The following is a 25,614-nucleotide window of genomic DNA, read 5'->3' on the forward strand; positions in this document are numbered from 1 at the left end:
GAGCCAATGAATTTGGTAATTTAATGTGTATCAGAAATATAATTTGATTCTTACAATGAATGTATCTTTATTTTAATCTAACAATAATAACATAATGCAGAAGGATATATGTATATATATATATATATATATATATGTATATGTATATATAGAAATATATATATATCTATACATATATATTTATGTATAATAAATGATCTAATAGTAAAATAGCCCATCTTTTTGAGTGATTCTCAATATTTTTGTCTTATACTTAAATTATATCTTATGCGTTGACGTAGAATGTCACATCAAAAATTGTTTATATGACATTATTGATTTCAGTTGTCATACGACTTTCATCATCTGCATCCATATTCACAAACCATTACTTCTGATTTTTAATACAGAGAGAGATAGGACCACGATTAAACAGTAGTATATGCACTGCAATTAACATTTTTACACAATAAATAATTATAATAAACTGCAAAATGTAATATATTAGTCGTAATATTTTATCATGTAAGAACTTACCGTTGTTTATTGAATTTTTCCATCAATGTAAGCTTTTATAGCAGTCTGGCATTCTGCGGAGCACCAATGCTGAATCAATAAATATGTTTCTGATTCAAGTGCGGCGTCCAATTTTTTTCGCAAACTGTGACGTAGTAAAGCCTTTGTTGCTTCCATAGACTAAAAATAATATATTTAAAAAAAATGATTAGTGATTTAAAAAATCATAATTGTACACACATACAGATATAATCCTCTCTCCTTATAATATCTTATACAAATACCCTTCTTGTTGAAATCTACGTTCATATTTATTGAAATATGCTCAATATTGCAGAAAAAAATGGATTTTATTACCAACACTTTGATTTACCGTACGTTATATCACATCTCTGTACCTTACAAATGAAACGAAGACAATGTCATGAATATTAAAAAGTTTCGTAATTACGAGTCATGTGGGAGCAAACGTAGAATCGAGAATGTATTAGCATTATTGCCACTTGCGTTAATATAATCTCGCTTATGACAATCGAATCTAGCGTAGTCAAGTACGTACACGATTGTAAATATGTTTATCAAAATTTGTTTTTTCGTTTCTCTGATAAGCGCGAGTGTCAGTGTGTATACGACAATCAGCAGTAAGGCTAACAATATTACGTTCAAGTACACAAAAGGAGTTCGTAATACCAACTTATACCATATAAATACTTTTCGTAAGTGTGACGGCATGATAAAACTCTGTTGAATCAAAATAGGTTGAAGGGGAAAGCGATTTACATAACTGTGAGCCGTACGAGGTATGTAATGTAATTCATGACCGATTTTGGATGCCCGGTTTAACGGAAAGACTTTGCCACTGTCCTAATGGAAGAGAATGTCCGTGGCAATGGACGAAAACCTTTGATAATTCAACTATATTCCTTAATAATAGATCCATTCTGAAGGTATCGAAAATATTGAGGTAACTACTCTAAAAAAAATATCTCTTTTTTGACGCTTCTAACAGTCACATTTCCTGGCACAGTTTTGCACACAATTAATGGAACTGGAGACATGTGCGTATAAACAAGAGGCAGTGGTAGTACACGGGGAAGGTGATACGAATAATAGCTACATAATACCGTACAATGTGACAATAAGTTGCATATGTCCGCAAACACATTACTGGAAGTTGCAAAAATACACGTACGAAGAGCACGGTCTCGTTCAAATATTCAGATGTGTTAAGGTACACCTTGTATGTGTGTTATAATGCACAAAAGAAAATTGCTTTTGCATTTTGCGAAACTTTTTTCTAATAATTTAAAAGTATTTTCTATTGTACATCCGCATGATTTAAACATTTATTGTTATATAATTATATGTATATAAAACTACTAATTCTCTCCTGCAGTCTCTTATTTGAAGATAAAAAAGTTTAAACCATGCAGGAATGGATAAAAATTTTTAACTTTATTTATTTTATAATATTTAATATTTTTTAATTTACTAATATGTTATTTACTGAATGCAAACTTTTTAATGCAGAAAAGAATGTGCGAATCTCTGGAATTTTGCGGCTACATACGATCTGATCTATATTCGACCTATTACAGATGTACCTGCCCAGAAAAGCATTTATGCGTTTTTAAGAATAAGACACAGGTAAATGTACAAGAACTACTCTATTCTGGGCCTGCTTATATGGCTTATTGTTACCGTTACTAAATATACAAAGATATTATAATTTAATAAATATAAAAAAAAACTACGAAAAATACTTTTAACGATGCCACGTGTATGTAAAATATATTATATATATTAAAATATATCTCGAAAGCTTATTAATAAAATTAAAATCAAGAGATATTGTTGTACGTAAATTACCTGTGACGACTGATCACTCATAGCCCGCAATGATGGTAATAATTCTACTTGAAACCGATCAGGCCATAAAACTCGAGTAACGAGACCGGCTCTTAACGCTTCACTTGCTGTCAGAGTCCTTCCACCCAAAAGAAGCTCGCTCGTCTATCGAAATATATAGATGTGTTATTTTTATGTATTATTTTCACTTTACGTGTTACGGAATTGTTTATGACTTACAATTGCACTGCCTAGTATGTGTGACAGGGTGAAGACTGCAGCACCTTCGGCAATTTGTCCTAATTTCCCGTAAGGTGTACAGAACGTCGCCTTATCACTAGCAATAACAAGGTCGAAAAGAGGTAACATTGTCACTCCGAGTCCAACCGCAGCACCCTGTACGCCAGCCACTATGGGTTTATTGAAAGTAGCCAAACTTTTTATGAAATCCCTAAAAAAAGAAATAAAAATTTTAATATATGAATAAAATATATGAAGTATCGTATCACCTATCATGCTTGCACAAGCTTAAGTACATACTTGACGGCATGTGCCAACTCCTGAGCAGTAGATCGTCGTTCCTCCTTATTTGTGTGCAATAATGTTGAAAGATCAAGACCTTCACAAAAACTTGTCCCCGTAGATGTTAACAGTACTACCCTGCATTCGTCATCTCTTTTCAATATCGACAGAGCCTCTCTGAATTCTTGCATCACCTAATACCATTAAAAGTAATACACATTTAGCAGTTTATAATTATATACGATTTGGAGATTGTTCGAGCGCGAAAGTACTTACTTGCAATGTGAGAGCATTTCTTATTTTCGTCGAAGAGGATGGCGTAAGTATTAATTGTACGAGATTACCGTGTCGGCGCACATTTATTTCCTTATTGCTGAACTGACCTTGCATTTCAGTTTTTGTTTTGTTACTATCTGCGTCCAACGTTTTCATGGTACTTGTATTTACTGGAATATCGTATGATATTTAGCACATGGTTTATATAAAATTACTTTTAAACAACAATAATAAGTAAAACACGACCGTTATGATATACAATCAATTAGAGAGAAAAAAACGCCATTTACGATCTAGATTAAACCTTGATAACCTAATAATAATATCGTCTAATTTTTTGCATACTTTTTTTAAATTCAAATTATTTTTAACTTATTTTTTTTTCTTTTTAAGTTACTTTTTTTAACTTACTTAACCTTTTATCATTTTCTCGTGTAAAAAAGTGAACAAAAAAATTAACTGTTATATTTTACAAAGAAAAGATATTAGAAGTGTTTACCTTTACCTTTGCTCTTTCGTGTGGTCGCAACGTTTCTGGCATTGACGATTGAAAGAGCGGTAGCTGCTTCAGCAAGACAAGCAGATAATTCATCTTTCAAAGAGTCATCAGCATTATTAAGATCATTTGCCTTGGCAAAAGTCACTTTGCTTTTCATACCTTGCTTTTCCTTTTTGCTCTTTGCTGTTACTTTCCCTGTTACTGCACCGTTCGACGATCTAGTTGTAACTTTACTCGAAACGTTGTCTTCAATCGCGGGAATGTTTTCCTGTTGTTTCCCGATCTTGTCGACTTTCTTGATTTCCGATTTCTTACCGGGACGCGCAACGACAGTAATTTTTTCTTCTGCATTATTAGCAATAGCATTGTTAGCAGCTGTGGTAGTTGTAGCAGCGGTGCTACTGGTGCTGGTAGAGGTAACATCAATATCATACTTTTGTACTGTTTTCTTCTTTTTCTTCGCAATATTAATCTTCTCTTCTTGCGAATCTCGTCTCTTTTTAGCAGATCTCAAGGAATGAATTGTTCCGTCATCCGACTTGACGGCTTCTACAAATTTCTCAGATGAGTCAATGCTAACTCTGGGACTTCCAGACGCACTGGAAAATGAACTAGACGAGTGTCTCCTGATGATGATGGATGCGTCGGCCGCGTTCCGAATCTTTGCCGGAAGAATAAATTCCGTGGGTGAAGTAGGAGTTTTTGGCGACGTGACTTCTACCATCTTTTTATCTTGAACATCACTCGAATGAATTGCCGTTCTCTTTGATCTCGGTGACACTTTCTTGTCACTTGCGACTGTTGGCGTGCGCAATCGCAGCACAGCATTGCGAACCAATTTTTTCCTGATTTTAAGTTCACGTTGCACCTTTTGCAAGTCCATCACCTTCGCTCGTGACTTCGTAATGGGAACCAAACGTTTTCTATCCGGCTGCTCTACATCATACAGTAAATTGACGACACCCTCGTCCTGCAACAATCTATCTATCTCATTTATATTCTTCTTCTTAGGTTTCACGTCACCGGATGGACCTTCGACTATCCGTTTTGGCGGTTTCGAGACAGCTTTCGGAGGAGTCTTCTTTGACGGCGAATTCAACTTAGTTTTCAGCTGAACAGACTTCTTATCAATTGGCATTTTTTCGCGCAGCAATCTCTTGACTACCATTTTCCTCTTGGTCATCGGTCCCTTTCTAGCAAGACTAGGCTTCGATCGTTTCAAGGGAGAATCTTCGACTTTATTCAAAACTGGATCTACCTTATCCTCGGATTGCTTACTCGCTACTTCTTTCGCGACGGTTTTCTCTTTATTTACAGCATCAACGTTCGTCGCATCGCTCGCCGCAATGTGATTCTCAATCGAGCTATCACTGGATACAGGCTTGTCTTCCATTTGTTTCTTACTTATCGGAACCTTACCCCTGTATACCTTCTGCCGTTTTATCGTTTGTTCATGCTCCCTCGCTTTTTCAGTAGGTTTGCGCTTTCTGCCTGATCTCGATTCTTCTATTCGTATGCCTTCCTGATTCTTCTGACCACTCCTTTCGCGAGATGAAGAATATAGATTAGTTCCAACTGACTTTGTATTTGGTTGCGCGTTTTCACTCGCTAAATCTATGTTAACTTCTTTTGGCTGCGTAGCAAGCGGAGTCTTCGCGTCAATAGTCGCGTCTTTAGATGCTCTACTGGGCGCTGCTCGGAACGTTTTCTTTTTCCGCGATGGAATCTTCTTGGACGGTGTTATGGGCAATTCAAGGAGCTGCTTTAACGCCAATTCTCGTTCCACCAACGGGTCGAGTTTTGGTGGATTGCTTTGCTCGGAGTGTTCCACGGTTAACGGTGTTTTGCTTTCTTCTGTGAGAACTGGTGGCTTCAAGATAGACCAGTCAGGATCAATGTCACCCTCTAAAATAGCCAATAGTTCCTTGTTGTCGGAATTACCATCCTTACTTGCTTCCGTTGTTGTGTTTTCCGCTGTTGTTTTCTTATCACAGTTAGCCGGCGCCGATTGTGCAGTTACGGAAGAAGGAGCTGGATTTGAAGAAGCAGTTTGCTGTGGCAGTGGTATAAGTTTTGGTGCCGGATTCACTGGTCCACCTGCCAATTTACTAGACAATCTTTGCGTTAATTTCTTCACAAAGAATATATCCGGTCCACGCGGTGCGTCTACGTTCTTCTGCTTTTCGCGGAAACGCTCCTTCAACACCTCTGTCACTTCCGCCGGCGACGCTATCTGACTGGTTAAATGCCGAGAACGGCTTTTAGGAACTGCGGTGTCGTGCGACGTCGCGTTAACCGCACGCGTATCCATACTTCGTGAAGATCTGCTTGCAGATAATACAGGAGAATTCTTTTCATTTTTATTCAATGACATTGCGTCCTTACTACGTGCTTTATTTTTCTTTTGATTTTCCATCGACTGCTTCGTTTTATTCTTCTCGGTTGTACTTACGATGTCATGTGTCTCGTCATATTCTTCATTTGCAGAAGGGACTTTTTCTTGAGAAGTTACAACTGATTCACTCGAAACAGTCTGGTCCGTCTTGGTCTCATCTAATAAACTTTTTAATTCGATCTCGACAGAATCATGCACTTTTGAAGTTGACTGCACATCTTCGTCCGTATTTTCAACACCCCAGTCGTCAAATATATCTTGAATAACGCTTCTTTTCTTCATCGACGAGTCCACTGCCGATATTTTACAAGCAGGTGTGTCATCTTGTTTACGCTCGGTCATCTCCTTAATGGTATCTTTATGGATATTTTCAATTTGTGGCAGATCTGTTGACTCAATTTCTGTAATTATGATTTTCTCATCTATGATTATAGTGATATCTTCTTTATCCTTTTTCCCAGAACTAATTAAAGTTTTACTATCAGTCGCTTTTGCTTCAGTATTTTCATCATTTATACTTTCGTCAATTGCAATCTTCCCGTCAATTAGTTGTACAGATTTTGCATCGCATTTAGTACTGTCCACATAGTCCGTATTATTTTGCTCTTTATGTTGTTCGGCAAATGGAGCATCTATAACTTCCGTCACTTCTATTATAGTATCGTCACTTTCTTGGCTGTAGTCAATGAGATCAATTTCATTGTTGCTGTGGTCAGATTCCGCAATTTGTTTTTCCCGCAAAGTAACATTTTCCTGGCTGCATTCTTTATTAGCGTCTTTCTCTTCTAGAGTAACAATAAAATTATCTGTAGAATCAGTCGCAACTGGCAGAGTCTCTACTACTACGACTACTTCTGTGTCCTCTTGTACTAACTTAGTCAATTCAGAATTGGTTACTATTGAGTTATTCTGATTACCTTCATCATGTATTTCCTTGATTGTTTCTTCAACTGACTCATACGAGTCATGAGTCTGGCCCTGATGTTTGCTAAGTCTAGACTCGTCTAGCGCTACATCCTGCTTATCTATGATATCGGATTGATTCACGTCCCTTATTATATTACAGTCATTTTCTAGACTACCCGTTGCTTCTTTGTCTTCTTTTATTAGTTTAGATTCAGTTATCACATTTAGGCTTTGGTCTTCCTCGTTGGGCAAGTGTTGCAATTCGTGATTCGAATTTACCTCATCTTTTGTATCGTAGATCTCGATCTCTTCCTGTTCTGATTTGCAAATCTCTGCGTCCGGCTCCCTCGACTCAGAGGGAGGTTTCACTTGATTATTCGCGCCGTCGTCAACTTCTTTAGCAGATACCTCGCTGTGGCTTGCATCCATGCAATCTTCCGATGCAGCTACTACATGGATATCAGTACTGTCTACCGTTAATTCAGATTCCGACTGTAGCTTGCACGCCTTGGACAAGTGTTGGCCACCTTCTGTTACGGAAGCAATGGCTTTTACATCTCGGTCGGCGATCTGAGCTGCTTGCGCGTCGACATCCGTTTTGATCTCCTCTTTGACTACCAGAACTTGCGACTGCGACGAGTTTGGTTGTTCCATGATAAAGTACCCAAGAGATGTTCCAAACTTTTGTCATTAAAGCATACAGTTTCCTGTTTCGCAAGAAAATAATATCGTGATATAAATCTGATGATATCCACGTTATCGTGTAATTATGATGAGAACCATAACCTAGCAAGCGGGATCCTACGTAAACGCTCGCGAAAAATATCGAAGAATCTTTACAAGAACGATTGATCTTATAAACGAAACGCAAATTGCAAGCAAACGCGAAAATATAAGTGGGCACGAGGTTTCTGTAATTACCGATAAATAACTCGCGTAAGAACGGCGGCTAACGATGGAGCACTCGAGGAAACTAGGCTATCGCGGGAAGGGCAAATAACGTAGCGGAGTTATCGATATCGGACTGTCCCAATAGTTAAATTAGCGAGATTCCGAAGACGCGTAGACTCGTAGAGCGGGCTAAATAGTAGAATGCAGCAAACTCACCGTGTAACGGAGTTGTGTCCATACTTGTTGTATCCCGGTGAGAATCACATGATACACGCCGGTCCTCTCGGGGCCTCGGGGGGCGGCTGCGCGATCGCGCGCGTTACTCGGAAAACCCGCGCCCGCGCCGGAGCCTAGTCGGTCTTGCGGAAAAAAACAATTATCCCGACGAGTCCAAACACCATGTTTACAAAGACCGAGCCAGGAGCCGGAGAGTCAGGAGCCACGCGCCACGGCCACGGACGTCAGCTTCAGCACTTGAATAGCGTTCCCAAGTGTCGGGGGCCCTAGCGACTCGCGATTCGCGTATCGCCGATGCACCCTCGATATCGATTATCGCGCGCGGGATGGACGACACGCGATCCTTCCACAGCCTCCGCGAGACAGTCACGGTTTTATCGTTGATTAACGTACGCTAGTTATCTCGGGCTTGCTGCGCTTCAATCGCGACGACGTGACGATGTATGCGCGTGCACTCTGTGCATCTACACGAAATACACGAATACCGAACCGAATTCGGTTGCCCGCACTGCTCCGCGCGTGCTAGCGCACTCTAACAATAAAGGCCGTTCCGCATGAAATTGTCCGAATGCACACTGCACAGGCATGGCCGAACTGCTCCGAATGACAAAACACTTGTATAAATTCCGCTAAATAATGTTACAAAGCGGGACGTTACGAGATATCTCGTTAGTAGAGATGCTCGTGTTGCGTTCTAGCTCACGCGAAAAGAATCTCATGCGCAGCAGCCTTTAAACAGCCTGCAAGCCTGTAACCTGCAATACGCAGCGCGAGCGACCGAATTCGTTGAAATTCGTTGCGCGTTTCGATTGATAAAGGATCCCGCGCGTGTTTATTGGCGGCCGACTCCGTTGAACAAATTTCGTTCGACAAATAAAACGAATTGCCATGGGTTCAACAATCTGAAGTCAGTGACTGACACCAACTGACACTGACGAAAATTTGGATAAACGCGTGCGCAGTGTGAAGAAAAACAATTAACAAATAACAACTCCGAGTCGAGTGGAGTCGAGTTCGATGTTCGATGCCGTCGCGCGGGATTTGATGTCCGACTTGCGTACCAAGGATTCTGGCTGATAATTTTCTGCAAAAAAACATGTTGGATGTCTAACGACCAATCTCTAAAGCTACCTCTGATAAGCGACAGGTATCTTGTAAGTATTGCGATTTCCTGTGAAACATCGTATTTTTAGGTTATAATACACACTCATTTGTCAACATGTAAATCGTCTGCCATCGTCGAACTAATATTTATCCCGTTTCTCCGTTTGTTTTTATAGTATATACTTAGTGAATATACACGTAACATGTTTATAAAAAAATGTACAACAACGCCTGGCAGTGACTTCATCGATTATCAACAAACTTTGAAAGCCCATAACATAGAACACAAGGTACTACAATATTTTATAATACATTTTATATTTAAATGAATTTTTATTATTTTCACAAGCAGCGTGTCACGATGCCTTCCAAGGAAATCATACTACTCGGCCAAGGCGATAGTATAGAAGTCACGGTTAAAAAAACTAAAGGTCAAAAACGTACTTCGCCCGTAGCAAATTTTAACTCTGAGCAGAAAGCTGAGAAGAAAAGATCTACGATTAATGATAATAAGTCCCCACAAAAATGGGGTAATATTTTTAGAGAGCAGAACTTAATACATATGACAAAAGAACAGTCTACCAAACATGATGAAAATAGAGAAGCAAAAAAGAATACAAGTGCCAAAACACAACAGAGTCCTGGAAAACATCCCGTGAGTATTATATTACATATACTTCAAATTCACACATACACAATACACATACACATATACATTCTTCTATTCTTGGTCAAACATCTTTCATATTTAATATGTTGTTAAATATGTAATTTCATATTAAAAACTATCTATTCTAGATGAAATCAGACGAAAAACATCTAAAAACACCGTGCTGTTCAATAACTCTTGTTCGGGATTGCGCTGTACAATGTACAATATACAATCCTGAAATACATAATTCCAATAAACCTATTGAATTTAATTCAGCACATGTTGTATTTAATAAATTACATATGTTGGGTTTAATAAAACAGTTACAAGATTCTGTTAATAAGAAGGATAAAAAAACCTGTGAAATCTTTGCCGAAATGGAACAAACATTGCAGAAAATACCGGTAACCTTAATAAAATCACTATCTGAAGTATTATATCATTATTTTCAAATTCATATTTTTAAGCATACACATTTTATTTTACATTTTACACAAGTCTTATTAAATTTTTATATTACTTTTATATTTTTGAATGAGTTAGTTACATTGTTATTTATTTTTGCAGGATCTAAAATCCAGTGCGGTTCCAAAAGAGTCTAGTAAAGAGATGAAGACCATGTATGATCTGTTCATGATAGAACGAGAAAAATTGCAAAGGTGTGATGTGATATATTAAGAAATAAAAAAAAAAATATATACTAATTTTTTAATTTTTCGTTTTTAAATCAGTGAACTTCAAAACCGAGAAGAAAAATTAAAAAAAGCTAATAAAACATGTTCAGAGTTAGCATTTAATGCAGATGTGCAAAGACAACAATTGGATACAGCAACTCGTGAAAAAAACGATATGACATCAGTAATAACTGAATTAAGGCAACATATTAAAGACAAGGAAAGAATAATTACAGATCTGAATAACAAGCAAACAGAACTTGCACAAAATTACGTTGATAGTAAATTAGAGATAGATAAACTTACAGCGTTATCTTCTTGTAAAGATACACTAATTACTGAATACCGGAGTACAATAACGTTAGTATATATATATTCTATTATTATTAATACATATATATTTTTAAAAATTTACTGATTAGTGGATACACAATTGTAAATGGTACAACGTGCGCAACAATCGATTAATCTATTGATAAAATTAAAAGCACGCACACGCTCTACTTACCTATTTAATTCATATATATGTCACCAATTTATGTTACAGAGAGCTACAAAATCAGATTGCAAATCAATTAAAAATCCTAAATGAAATCTGTATGAAAGAAGGAAGCACAAGTCCTCAAATGTCATTTATCCATACAGGGCACGCATGTTCGTCTCCTACTTCAACTGATGATTCTAGTCAATCTTTGGATGATATATCAGTTTCTTCAGTAAATTCCATTTGCGAAGAGCATGCTCGAAGAAAAGATGCACCTGTTGAAGATCCTGAACTTGTAAGCTTACTTGATGGAGAATCATCACATACTATAATGCCGGATCAAAATGAAGGTAAGAAGAAGTAAGTTGAATTTTTACTAAACACAATTGCTATTAATTACCTTTATATAATTTTTAATTTGTATTCATATTTATTATTAATAGTTACGAATGCTAAAAGATCAGCAATGCAAAATAATACTGTTCCTTATCAAAATATGGACACGAATAATATGGTCGGGAAAAAATCTTTGCGTCATTCCTCAAAAAAGGGTTGCAATAAAGAAAATGATACATACAAGACGAGAAAATTTGCAAAACCTAAGGAAAAACAAAATGATATCATCAGAAAATTGTATCTTAATCGAACATCGAAAGCTCTTGAAAGCATTACGTCTACCAAATCAACAGTTTCTGGCATAAGAAAGCAAGGTGATGTGCAAAATAGGAAACCTGTTAATATACCTAGTCCATTACGGAACTGTCCACATCCTGATTGGAGCGACAGCAGTTTACCCAGTATTAGTACGGTCTCCAACTTGGACATGATGATCTCGAACGATGTTTAATTATACACTTTGAAATGATGGTGGGATTCTTCATTGGATTCTCAAACATCCCATGTAGGAATCCAGGAATTATTGACATAATTCCACTAATTGACTGAATATATATATTATATCTTGTTACTGAACTGTGATAAATGTCATAATGCACATTTTACTTGATCGACATCTACGAAAGCTAACGCGATACACATTAAACAAAATTGCTTGGTAATCGCGATATTTTAAAGATATGTTAACATGTTATAAACACATAATTTACACATACATTCCTATTAAAACAAAATATATAGATATCTTGCACAAATATTGCAAGTTTCCACGTTGTTTTATATTGTTTAACGCTAAGACATAAATTCAATAAGATTGTAAAACCCAAATTGTAAAAATAGAAAGTCAAAAATATATTTTTCTGTAAATATATAAAACTTTTATTTGCAAATTCGCTTGTAGTTCTCACGGTATCAAGATTTTGACATATAACCTGTATCATTACGAATTAACTATGCATATAATATGTTTCAACATATACATTTGCTTTACGGAGAACAGGTCACGAATATAAATTTTACGCACACAAGAGAACAAGATGTGTATATATATAGATATATATATATATTTTTTATCACATATGTATATATACAAGTAAAGTATAATACTTATAATATTTTGTAAGTCTTAATAGGATTAAAAGGGAACATTTTGATACACGTAAAACATTCATCAGCTTTGCATGAAGACGTCTTGAAATACATTTTATATTCGTGTTTTCCAGTAAGCGTGTGGTATGTAAATTTTTCTTCTGTAAACATTTGTTTTTTTCTCCCTTTTGACGGCTACTATATAATGATAAAGAATTTTCTAACGACTAATAACATTACGAACACAGTCCCAACGATTCGACGCGCGTAAAATGAGTAACGATAAACATCGAAACGAAAAAGACTGTCTTCGCGGTTTTTTTATCTTTTTCTTCTTTCTTCTTTTTTTTTATCATTCAGATGAGAGTATAGTGATAATGTTCAAAAAGTCTTTTTATTTTATATTCGTGCTCTCTCACAAGGGAATTTTCCTCGATTTATTTATCTTTTTTTTTTCTTTCTACATTTTGTTACATAATATACCTAAGGACGTACCGTAGGTTGGTTTTACAAAATAGTTAATCACAAGTGTTTCGCAAACAGTCGTTCAATTTTGATTATTAATTTCAGGCTCGACTCGACGCATCGCGTCATTAGCCTCGTTCTCATTCTCGTTCTCCCGCGTCTTGTAGATTCGACATCGAATCCTTCCTTTCCTATCGTTTCACCAAAAGCAGTCCCAATTTGGCGACGTCCCGTTCCGCGCTTGAAGAAAATTCCGTCGCGATTTGGCGAATCGAGAATATCCAAGTTCCCTTCTTTCGGATACGTATACTTTCACGTATGTACAACTAAGTACGGCTGTCTTTTATTATTAGAGACGTTCTCTTTAAGGAAAAAATAGGAAAAAAAATTGTGAATTTGATTCGTCGTGTCTGCCTTACAATGTCAAACCTGGCATATGTAGGCCGCGTCAAAAGTCTCACGCGCATTTCTCCTCCCAGAAGATTTTCCATCAATACTCTCAATTGATCGAAACCATTTGCGTCATCGATATAAAATCTGTAGGCGTGCCTCGAATTGCACCTGACATTACATCGATAAAACAAAATTCGTTAATCGATCAAAGGATGAGATTTTATAATTTATTTTTATATCAAACATCGTCGGCTCGAAGGTAACCCGAAACTCCTTATAACTCGTAACGTCAATAATTTTTCATATAATTTCATAAAACTTCATATTCAGATTTGGGGAGTTTGTAACCGTAAAGAGATCGCGGGACTTCAACACAGCCTGTACAGAAGAATAATGTTAAAATTAAATTTGATGGCGACTACAATAAAAAACCGTACAGTGTTCCGTCGATGAGAAACCGACAGGACGCTCGATCAGCTGATAACAATGATGACGTTGCTGATGGAATGACATGTTGTGTACGCAAATGTTTACCACATAACGACCTGATACTGGCTAACTTTTGTCTCTCGGCGCGTTTGCCGGGAGTTGGTTTCGTCGACAGAAATTGGACAGGATGCGACTTTTGATTTTGCACGCTTGATTGAATTCCGCGAAAATTCGATCAAAGAAAAGAACGGCATTGCGCCTAAAGTTATGCAACTATCACATGTTCGACCACGTGGCTTTCGTTTGTCCACGTCGAAACTCGCGTATTCAGGGATTACTCGGAGAAACGCAATTCGCGGCTTTATCCGACATCCATTACACGAAATAGTAATATCGAAGGTTGTCGCAGAATCACGTCGATATAGACTTTCTTTTTCTCGTATACGTACATACAATCCAGAAGATAATGTCGGAGAGAAAAATATTTCATACACAGTATTCGGTACGGTGGAAACCTTTGCGTAGATGTATACATATGTATTTTGTGTGTGTGTGTGTGTGTGTTTGTGTGAGAGTTCGTATATCTACCATTTTTAATAAATACATATGTACAATATGTGTGTCGGTCGTGAAGGTAAACGCCGCGGCGGCGGCGTTCGCAATTCGCTTTTGGTACTATCTGCTTCTTCTCCCTTCCTTTTGATTTCTTCGCTTCGAAACAGCATAAATCTGGATAGCCGGAGTTAATTGGCGTCAATGTACAATCGGACGCTCTGCGACAACGGACGAATGGAACGCTAACTATTTGTTTGGACAGGCCAGCTCGTTTTCATAATTTCGGAGAAGAAATTAACACTTTCGAGATCTTCCTTTCCTGCGGGATTATTAACGATCGTAAAACGCGTCGTCGCGCACGGTATAATATCACTAACATATGTATACGTATCGTATAATGCGTATATTACAGTAGACGATCATTCGTGTAGAAATCGTAAAATTGTGAGTCGATTAAAATGAATCTAGCCGACTTTAATATCCTAATTAATAGTCTCAACTATAATTATACGCCCAAATATAGCTCAGATATCGGAAGTGATAGTGGGCTGTTGTAAAAATAAAAATTTAACATTTGTCATCTTGAGGTTGCATGTATGGAAGGACATGTTTTATTGTTTTATTGTACGTTATATACTGCTTTGTTCGGTGTAAAAATATAAAGCATTTCGATTACAGACTTCATACGTATGGGCATTGCCATTGTTACGGAGTAATCGGCGACTATTACGATAACTTGTCTCACACTTTCTTGTAACTCTTTTCTTCCTCGATGTAGGATTGCGTGCGCCGTTAAAAAACAAACAACGGACAGACAGAAAATGATATTATAGAACAAGATCGTGGGGAAGCGTAACTGTTCGAAAATCAATTCATCTAAAAAATTATTTCTCAAGAAAATTAATACGTGACACGTTATGCTGGGAGAATAATATTAAAGTCTGATTATTAAAATCCGGTTCCCAAGGTCTCCGAATCCTGGATCTTTTTAATTGCCCTCCAAACAATAGTTATTACATTTTATAGAGGGTGCAATAATCATAAACGCGAACTTTACGGTGATATTAAAAAAAGTAATCCCAGCTGCAATCCTACTTCAAGAAACAGTCCCGAGTTCTCGTTCATCTAACAATGGCCCAGGCTATGGAGTTAATAATTGCTTTCATGTGGCAATGGTAACAATATGTATGTATAACAAATATACTTAGAACGGTTTCACTTGTGGTATTACGGCTCTCTGCAATAAATCATATTCATCTGTTCAACTGCTGCTGAATAACAAGGTATGCGGAGTATATCTGAGTACAACGCGACCGATCTTCGCATCGCTTTTCTGTCAAACAAAAGACAATTACTCATATAATTATCGAGGAGCGAAAGGTGGGATGGCTTCTCCCGGCTATTCGGTTTCAGTTCTACCGTCGATTTTTAAAGCTCTCCCCGCAAGAAAAAGACATTCAAAGAAACTGATTCATTCTATATAAAATTGTCAGAGAGATAAGTTTAAAAATTTATCAATTCTCTCCGTTCATTTTAATCCTTCAGATGGAATTAAGTGACTTAATTCTTTTATTAGAGTAAATTCCTCTCCATTCCACATCGGGCACTTGATTATATCGTTATACTTCATTCCACACAGAAGGAATTAAAAAGATTATTATTTTACCGCGGAACATCTTGTAAGCTATGCTCACGAGTTTACGCTATATACGCGCTTATCGTCCGACACTATCAGTTTCTTTTAACTCAATGTTTCTTTGCCGGGCTGTGTTAATCTCTTAAATCTTCGGATACCGGGTGCACCTACCTTAGATGCTCCTTCGATTACGAATAAATCACAAAAGTAATTGTCCGGAAAGCGACGCAGAAGCTTCCGTCGATGCATGGACTTCTTGTATTGTAATTAAACACTATACACTTCCTGCTCGTACCCCCAAAACACGATGTACGGACTTTCGAATGACTACTATTTGCAGTCTACTAGGCGCGCAACGAGAGATACGCAATGTGAATTATCGTTTATTATTATTAATTATTTTTTATGAGCATGTGCTTTCTCTCTCTCTCTCTCTCTCTCTCAAGAATTGTAAAATTAAGGAACCCGTGGTCCTCTATATACACACACTAGTGATTCCCATTTGTTTAATCGTTTACCGTATACCGAGAAACGCGCGCACGAGAGCGATACACGTAGTATTGTGACACACGTGCGTCAATGCACCGCCACCGATGTTGATTATGTAATTTCGATTGATAAAGTCGCGGGATAACACCACCGGACGAGCGGATCTTTCCGTCTTGATCCGGCATATGAAAATAGTAGTAATAACGTCGTGTAATTAAATATTCCCGACTATCGCACGTGTGTCCCGATACTTGACCGTCTCTCTTTCTCTCTCTTTCTCTCTCTCATCTCTCGTAGCGCATATATTTATTATATTTATATTATATAGTATAAACATTTGTTCTCGCGCACTTTTAACGCACCACTCTGTCTCTCCTAACGCATAATCACGAGATACGGAAACGTCATCCAGCATCCGGTAAGGATGCAACGATCGCAACGTAAAGCTGGGAAAGAGTTTCTCGTTTGCGCTCGCATGGACAGTCAAACGAAATTCTAATCAGTCGATGTGTGGTATAAGCGCGTCCGCTCCCGTCCGGCAATTGCTTAATAGTATATATAATACGTATAACATTTTGATTAAGTGACACGTGTGTAACGCGTGCAATCTCACGAGGGAAACCGTCTTATCGAGAAAGGATGAAAAACATTGTGGCGTGTCGAAAAGTCGAGCAATCCGTGTTAAAGACCGATTTAAGATCAGTTCGGAAACAGCTGAAGCTGAAGCTTCTACCTCGCGGAGAGGAACCAAAGCGGCAACGTAAGAATACAACACGTTCAACAAGAGAATCACTTGTTTAAATATTCGATTAGATTAGAGAATCAGATCTGAACTGCACTCGGCTCGCGTGGATCTAATCCTTATCTTCGCGCGTTCGTCATCAAGTACTCAATGTATTGTATAAAGTGGAGGCGAGCCATTTGGAATTGATTAGTTATTTTTTGCACGAGTTACCAAAGTTCAAACGTTACAATTGCATTTACAGTCAGAAGGATCGAAAGAAAAAATGTACGGCCAACCAAAAGCTTTCGGCTTCTGATAGCGTGACACGACATATACACGTTATAATCTCTAATACATTTTCGCTTGACGGAAATACAAAGAAAGATAACTAAATCGATTGAGATGAAGGTGAACCGAAGGTGCCGCGCTGTTATCTTGTCGATAAAATTGTTTCCGGCTTGTTCGAAAACCATCTTTTGGGATTGTCACTTCTTTGCATTGTCTTATCGATACGCGTCGGAACGACTTGAAAACGGTCATTAAAATGTAAATATTATTACTGTTATTATTATAATATTATTATTAATATTATTACTATATTATTATTATTCATATTCTCTGATCTCTATAAGTCACACTGAATTACGTATTCTTCGGTAGAGCGTGGAAGATGCCTGCAATGTTCGGAGCACCTGTGCGATAATCTATTATATATTAATATGTATATTTATATATGTATATATGCATACCTGTGTAATAATTGTAGCGATATTTCGAACGTAAAGAAAGTTTTACCGCGACCCTTTCCACCTAATTTCCGCTTGGCGTCGTTAAGTTCCTGAATGTACGTATATATAGATATTTGATTGCCGTGACACGTCAGCTCGTTTTCACCTATACGAATTGGACGTGGTGAGATTTCACTTTTTGTTTGTTAATTGTCGCTCGTCCGGATTCTTTTTGCGTACCGACTCCGCGACCATCGCGCGGATCGAACAACCACGTTCGTAAGATCTTATGGCACACCGCTACGTATTAATCGATTGATCACATTTCTTTGTCGTACATATACTCTCTGTAATCGTTACAAAATTATCTACATACGTAGTATCTAACTTTGCGTATACCAAACGAGCGTTCGTATTTTACGAGTTATGAGAATCGGTAAAGAAGCGTTTATATGAATTCGTAAGAGAGAAATAAAATGGAATAAAATGAGAAAGGATAGAGAATTTCCTATTTTCTCTCTCATCGAAAGTAAGGTAACTCAAAATTGAGACGGAATTTTGTATTGAAGACATTTTAAAGAATCACGAGCTCGCCTTACTCGAAGAAATCCAACAAGTCAACAGTCGCGGATTCCGCGTGTAAAAATTAAAAAAAAAAAAGAAGTACCTCGGCACAAGGCGAGCTTTGATTTTCGCTCAGTACGATAATTCATTTTGTTTCATCTCCGATGCACGCGTCGTTAACGCTCGATTATCGTATACGTATAATCATGGAATTGATTAATTTTCGTAATTCCGAAGGCGCTAGCGTAACCGAATCAATAACAAATCGAAGAGTATCACAAAGGAATATATACATGTGTAATAATGCAGAATGTGCACCAATCATAGATGATGCACTCTCGGAATACCGATATCCGTATACCTTCGTCATGACGCTCGGGATGAGTTTAAAGGAAACATTTATCTTTTAACAAAAATAACATCCCGGCTACGCGTTCGCTTTAACATTTTTACAGTCCAGCTAACCAAAGACATTGCCTATGCAAGCAAACTTATGAATCACTCTGTAGTACGTCGTTACTCTCCTACCACATCTCTCCCTGACTACTCTCTCGCCGCTACCTATCTCCCCTCCAGCCTTTCTTAGGGGTCCTGCACCTCCTCTCAGGTTTATTTCCACTCCTCGAGGAGGCAGCCCCTCCTCGGCTCGGGCTACCGGCACGATACACAAAAACGGTCAGACTCCGATTCGAAGGTCGGCGAGTGTTTCATTGGCGTAGCAGGTAGCTACTACGATTTAAAAAAAAAATAATAAAAAAGGGATACGTTTTTTTAAACGGGTAAACAGTCGGACTGGCTTCGATGCATAAATGCGCGACGCCGACCGGCGTAACCCGCAAAAACAAAGCGCAGTGGTGGTCCACTTGCATCGTCAGCCGCACCATAACAATCTTTTATAAAATTGAAAGGCTGCATTATTGCATTTCTAAAATATAGGAAAAATCGAGGGAATTTCTCTCTCGCCTCGCGAAAAACATAATGGTGCATAATTATGATCTAATGCAACGCAATTAGGAGCTAAAAAGGGTTGAATGCAACTGTGATGTGTATAGACCCCAACTCCCTTTAAAGAATTGAAAAAATTAATTTAAATTTCATTCTCTCAGGTTTCTATTTTTACATTCCGCTGTTACGTTCTGTTCTTTGACTGAATGCTCCAGAGCTCGGGAATCTGCGATACGAATCCACAGATCAATTCGTCAAACTGTCACCGAAGCGTTTTTCCACGAACGATGGATGCGTGCCGGGAACGTTTCGACAATTATTAAATCCAAGAGAGATGAGACGCGTTGTCAGACACGTCGTCGATCGCGGAGCGCCGCGCCGCCGCGCCGCGCCGCGCCGTAGGTACGTCCGCGTCGAATTACAACGGAACCGATATAAACGTTCGCGTTAAATTTGCAATAATGTTGCGAGTAACGCAGCGCCCCGAACACACAATGCGCCAATTGTTTACGCTCTGACAAACAACAGCGGCCCCGGCGGAGCACGACAAAGGAACGGCGGGCCGCTCGATTAAAATAATAGCGCGCCGGCGGGCGCGATGCGTCGCGGTGTCAATTTTCGCGTCGTCCCGCGCCGCGAACTTCGAGATACGGTAAAACGCGCGTAACGGGGAGTAATAAAACGATTAACGTTTGCGGCGCGTTTCGCCGGGCGAGCGATTAACCTGTTGCTGTTGGTTTATTCATCCCGTCCGGAATTGGGTGAGACGACGAAACTACAGCGACCTAGCGAACTAATCTACTAGTATGCAAAAGCCGCCGCCGCCAGCGAGAGTCCTTTGCATAGCAGTCCTTCGCCATTGCCCGTCCCCGGCCCTGGCCCCGGCTCCGGTCCCGGCCCCGGCCCGTCCCGCCGACTCGTAATAACAGCTAGACGGTAGTAATCGCCGCCTCACGCACACAGCATCTCGCCAAGACTCAGGTTACAATACATAGATCGCCCAGCAATCGCAAAGTTGTTAGTAGCAACGCGACGTATACGATAGCGCGCGGCTCTCTGATCCTTTATTCTCTACAACTTCTGTGGTCCGATTCTTGTAATCTTTTCGATAAGTACTTATTGCTATTCTTCGGAAGTACAAGTTTCCATTTTTGTCAATTTCAAAAATGTCGTTCTAAAATTGATTACAATATACATATCCTTACTGATGAAGGAGAAATTATAATTGGTGACATGTTTCTGTGTGGGAGATATAATTTTTCAATCCTTCTTTTTTAGGAAAAGGTTTAAATTAATAATTGTCTCTAAAGCTTACCGAAAATTAATAAAATAACGACAATCTTTAGTATCAGCGAGGCAAGATTCCTTGCGAACTGACACTGACATTCTTCGGCTGAACGATGCAAGGAGTGGTGCGTACGAGAGACGTCGCTTCAAAGAGAGCGGACCGGGTAGTCCGATCCCGGCAAATTTCGTCGTGCTTGTTTAGATTTCTCCGTTATGTGTTGCATAATCCCCCGTGACCGGGTCCCGGGGTGGAGCAACAAGAAAAGGGGAAAAGAAAGAAAGAAGCTGGGGAAGAACCGCGAGGGAGACCGTGGACGGAGGGCGAGGGAGGGACAAGAAAGAAAAACAAAGTTCGCGGAGAGCAGGAAGTGGCTCGCGTAAAAAGAAAAGCCCCGGTAGCTCGTCCGCGAGCGAAGAGAGCGGAGTGGAGTAGTAGGCCAAGTGGCCTGCCAGGAACTTCCCCGGAGCCGCACGCGCGATTCTCTTCCGCGAGACCGAGAGAAAGAGATAGAGAGAGGGAGAGGGAGAGGGAGAGAAGGAAAGGGAGGAGGGAAAGAGGTATCTTTTATTTCGTTCGAGGGAGTAACTGTCAGCTGGTATTTCGCGGAGGCAAAATAAAGTATAAAGGGTGAGCACCGGTGCACCGTGAGGTGTATACGAGCCGCACGAGACGACGCCGACGGTGCAGGGAGAGCGCAGAGCGCGACGGTGGGACCTCTCGATCAGTATATCCCTCCGATCAGTAGCGGATTTAGCATATATGGGGCCCTAAAGCGCGGTAGATTGATCAGGAAATCTGCGAGGATCTTCGTTAATTCAAAATCAATATGTCGTACTTTTACTGTGTCGTACCTTTACTGTAATTACTGTAATCGATGAACGTAAAACATGCGATGTAATTACGAATAACGCAGGAGAGGAAAACACGTATAGAACTTAGAAAAGATATAAAAATATCGGACGTGAATCATATTTCTTATAATTAAGAATTTTTTATAGATGGAAATCTGTTCTTGGCAATGTATCTGCTTTGTATAACAAAAACTTCTACAGCACGAGACTTAAAACGTGCGCTTTATGCCCCTATCAGGTTTGCCACCAATTTTGATCGTCTCGACCACTTCTTTCTTCCTTTCCGCTCCTTTGCATCTCGCGTCTCTCTCTCTCTCTCTCTCTCTCTCTACGCGGTACTTCGTCGGTTTTCTCTTTCTCTCGTGATATCTTCGTCCCTCTTTCCTCTCTCTATCCCACGATACTCGCAGACGCTTCTGGCAGACGAAACGCGTTTTGTTCTCAACTTCCTCGATCACGCCTTCCGGCCCGTGCGCAAATCCGCGAGACCCGCAACGCGGGTATACCATTGCATTCGTATGTACTGACTGATTACTTGACTGACTACTGTTGAACACATGCTGTATTATGGTTCTTCGATTCTGCGAATCTCCGGATCTTCTGATTTTAGCGTCAGAGTGGCTACTCATGTTCCAGGGCCAACACTTTCCTCAAATATATTAATTGCCAGACACACACACATTTAGCTTGAAATAATTTCTCTCTCTTAAAAAATTATGGTCGAACTGTTGAAATTTCAAACTGAATTTTTTCATTGTTATCTTCGAAAAAGAGAGATAGCACAATCATTTATGCGATGGTCGACGTCGCGTTGCGTATACGGTCCAACGATGCACCGTAGATGCAATCGCGCATCGGAATGTTTTTTTCGAAGATCCTTCACTCGTTCTTGTTGAAGAGGAATTTCGTTCACGTGGCCGCGAGGACCGCGAGGGGAGAGAAGTCCAGAGAAAGAGAGAGCCGCGAGAAGGGCTCTCTCCTCTGTCGTGGCCGCGCCACGCTCATAAGAGCCGTCGCGACGGTCGTCGTGCCAAGTTCATGAACCTTGAACCCCGCTTTTGCCCGCCGACTCGTTTCGAGAGATGCCCGCGTGGCTGGCGATCCGTCAGTGATTAGGTTTTCGGCCAACTAACGCGGTTCCCCAACATCGACTGGCTCGCTCGCTGAACGCCCTCGTTGCATACGCGGGACCCTAAACCCTAAATGTTACCGATGAAATATGTCTAATCCAGGGGAAAAAGATCCTGGGTGCATCTTCATTTTAGGATTATTTTGTTTAAATAGAGTATATTAATTTGTGAAATTCAGATTTAAAAGAAAAATACATGTGTCATATTGGACAAATTTTTTATACTCCAGCATATTGCTATCTCGACGGGCAGGATAATGCTCTCGGTTGCGCTTTTAGAGTACGTTCGCTTACTTGACCTACGTAACGCCACTCGCGTCCACCTGTACGTCTTCCAGAACCAGAACGTCTCGCTTCGCGACACAACTACGTCGAGAAGAAGCGTGACGCGGTGACCTCGAGAAATACAAGAACGCCACGAAAACAATGATGTAAGATACGAGGAAAGCTTTATCTCGATTTGACTTGCATGTACCACTCTTCATCTCTACGTCATTTGACCACTGAGCTCCTCCCGCTGAAAAATTAGACGTCGTTAAACCACGCCGTATTTTTCCTCTTGCCATTTCTCTCCATCCTCCAACCTTAGGGAAGGACGACAGACTGTCCCAGTTGTCAGTGTTTATCTCGTGTGACATGACTATCCCTTTCATAGAAATATAGCTTCCATGACCATTCTTACGTTTTAGTTTGTGGCGTCGCTGGTTCGGCCGGTAGACCGGTAGACCCCCGACGAGACCGCGAGATTGAGAAACGCTGGTCGTGGGGAACGAGACGGGCCGCCTCAAGGCCGCGCCGTGGTCCCACTCCCCCGCCAACCACCAAGTCCGAGTCAAGGGCGTTTCTCCCACCGCACGGCACCGAGTTATGAGCAGCCGGGGGGACCTGAGAGAGGATCTCGTCTCTCTCCTTCGCGATATCCCCCCGGCTCCCCCCTAGCCTGGCGCGCCTCTTCTCCTCATCCATCGCGGTTCTGCCCCCCGTCTCACTTTCGCCTCGCGTGGTCCATATAGCGAACGCATAATTCTCGCTCTTTCTCTCTTTCTCTAATTCTCGTTCGCCTTCTCTCGTCCTCTTCGCTCCCGCCTGTATTTTCGCGCGACGGCGAGATGACGTCCAAGTCTCGACTTTAACTACGCGAACTTCGTATTGTCATTGTGCGGAATGCCTTTTAAGAGCGTCCTCGTGATTCGACGCGCGTGGTTTATCGCCAGGCGATTCGAATCGTCGTAATCTCGGTGAGGTCAGATATTTCGGTGTCGTCGATGAGCCTAGCTCTTCTGGAAGATAACTTTCTATACAGATTGAATACTATGAAAGCGAAATAACCGATGTAAGATGTATTTCTTGGTGTATTCACGGTAAAATAAACTCACCAGATTTGAACGTGGAACGATAAAATTCATAATCCAATCTTGCTACAAAAACGTCGACCTCAAATTGGTCAAAGGTTTCCAATTCAGTTGAGTTTAATTCAGTTATCTACAGAGACTTTGTTCTGAATGCATTTCCGAAAGAATTTTAATGACTAGAGTAAACAGTTGTAAATGATAATTTTATGAGTAAAACGTTGATAAAACAAATTGTCTGCCAACTCTCCTTCTCTGTCTTTAGGACTGAAGGACTGACCACTGACGACTTTTTCGCGCCGAACCTCTAGTGCTTCATTCAGATCCCGCTAATTCTATCGAGCAATAATTTTCATTTTTCTTTAAATAAGATTTGATTAGCTCGCGAGATCAATTTAAAGAGTCTCAGGATAAACGGGGTTTTCCCACGAAATGAAAACTATTATCTATCTCGTCGTGGCGTGTTACACCGAGTGGCTGCTCGATCGGAAGTTCTACGGCGCATAATAATTTCCTCTCGTTCCCGTCGAGCCGGGGCACGGACGCTCAAAACAGTCGGAGTCATACTTCATGATCGCTGATATCGCCTCTTCGCCGTGCCGCCGGCTGGGGTCTTCTCTCTTTCTTTCTCTCTTTCTCTCCTTGTCTCTCTTCTCCGGTCAACATTCTTCATCTCTGCCGAGTCCCAACGGGTTTTCGGGCATGCATGATGATCCATCATTCTTCGCACCGTTCCGATACCCGGCTGCTCCTTGTCCTTCGGCTTTGCTTACTTGCTTGCATTTCGCGGCGCGGCGCGACGCGCACCGACCATGCACCGAGCTGCAACTCGTCGCTCCTCTACGGCAATCCGCCGTACAACAATTGTTAATCCGTGTTTGCGAGCCACATACCGACATACCTTATCTTAGAAGCCTTTCTGCGTTTGCCTCACCCAATTTCGACCCGCGCAAAAATTAACCGAGAACGCTACAAACGAGAATTTTTTAAACATTAATTTTCTTTCTTGTGGAATAAAAGCTTTGTATTTTGATACGTAAACAAATTCTACTCTTTGACGTTAATAAATACGATCATCTGATTCAAGAAGATATACATTTCAAACAAAGAAACTTGATTTTCTCTAGCGGTAATTTTACTACTCTCTTAAGAGAATATAGAAAGGTTAAACATTTCGTAATTACAACAGTAACAAATACGTGCATATCAATGAGCTTGCATATTTGACGAAAATCATTTATACAAGTCCGATAGCTGACTCGTGAATTTTGGGAGCTTCTCTTGGTAGAGTTGACGTTTACGGGTTTTCAGCTCAGTACTATTAAAAGTTTAGTTTACAACAAAAGTAGACTTAATTGGTTCCCCTTGTACGCGCAACAAAGCGGCCCCGAAAACAGCATATATCATTCGCGTTCCTGAAAAATAAATCTACCATCCCGCCCCGGTGGCGATAAATAAAATATATATCAGGTTGCTCTTTTATTTTTTAAAAATAATTTTCGGTGCATTCGTTCTTGCATCACACACTCCGCGATCACCGCGGGCACCACGCGATGCGGGGCTTCATTCAAGGACACAATATTCAGAAACCGAAAGTGCGA

The 25,614-nt window shown here is 39.9% G+C and overlaps 3 protein-coding genes across 10 annotated transcripts; 2 read left to right on the forward strand and 1 right to left on the reverse strand.

Moving 5' to 3' along the window:
• Nucleotides 1–115: 115 nt before the first annotated feature.
• Nucleotides 116–8,779, reverse strand: LOC139813111 (uncharacterized). Of its 2 annotated transcripts, none has more exons than XM_071778449.1 (8): nt 8,049–8,779; nt 3,647–7,648; nt 3,142–3,311; nt 2,884–3,059; nt 2,584–2,794; nt 2,365–2,508; nt 517–675; nt 116–426 (listed from the first exon to the last, which is right to left on the reverse strand). In XM_071778449.1, the coding sequence occupies exons 2-7, from the start codon at nt 7,593–7,595 to the stop codon at nt 523–525; spliced, it is 4,803 nt and encodes a 1,600-aa protein (XP_071634550.1). In that variant the 5' UTR covers nt 7,596–7,648; nt 8,049–8,779; the 3' UTR covers nt 116–426; nt 517–522. The 2 variants fall into 2 exon arrangements, with proteins under 2 accessions (XP_071634550.1, XP_071634543.1); XM_071778442.1 differs by having other exon boundaries at nt 3,641–7,648.
• On the forward strand, nt 1,043–2,358 carry LOC139813197 (kappa-scoloptoxin(11)-Ss1a-like). The gene is made up of 4 exons (XM_071778576.1): nt 1,043–1,174; nt 1,254–1,442; nt 1,523–1,726; nt 2,026–2,358. The coding sequence occupies exons 1-4, from the start codon at nt 1,067–1,069 to the stop codon at nt 2,203–2,205; spliced, it is 681 nt and encodes a 226-aa protein (XP_071634677.1). The 5' UTR covers nt 1,043–1,066; the 3' UTR covers nt 2,206–2,358.
• Nucleotides 8,780–8,792: 13 nt separating the features above from the next.
• On the forward strand, nt 8,793–12,596 carry LOC139813131 (uncharacterized). Of its 7 annotated transcripts, none has more exons than XM_071778474.1 (8): nt 8,793–9,223; nt 9,350–9,463; nt 9,523–9,828; nt 9,972–10,229; nt 10,393–10,484; nt 10,557–10,859; nt 11,047–11,333; nt 11,427–12,594. In XM_071778474.1, exons 1-8 carry the CDS (start codon nt 9,173–9,175, stop codon nt 11,828–11,830), a joined length of 1,815 nt encoding a protein of 604 aa, XP_071634575.1. In that variant the 5' UTR covers nt 8,793–9,172; the 3' UTR covers nt 11,831–12,594. The 7 variants fall into 7 exon arrangements, with proteins under 7 accessions (XP_071634575.1, XP_071634582.1, XP_071634608.1 ...); XM_071778481.1 differs by having other exon boundaries at nt 9,526–9,828; nt 11,427–12,593; XM_071778507.1 differs by lacking the exon at nt 10,557–10,859 and having other exon boundaries at nt 11,427–12,596.
• The last annotated feature ends 13,018 nt before the right edge of the window (nt 12,597–25,614 follow it).

Source organism: Temnothorax longispinosus, chromosome 1 (genome assembly GCF_030848805.1).
Source record: "Temnothorax longispinosus isolate EJ_2023e chromosome 1, Tlon_JGU_v1, whole genome shotgun sequence".
In the NCBI taxonomy this organism is placed as follows: domain Eukaryota; kingdom Metazoa; phylum Arthropoda; class Insecta; order Hymenoptera; family Formicidae; genus Temnothorax; species Temnothorax longispinosus.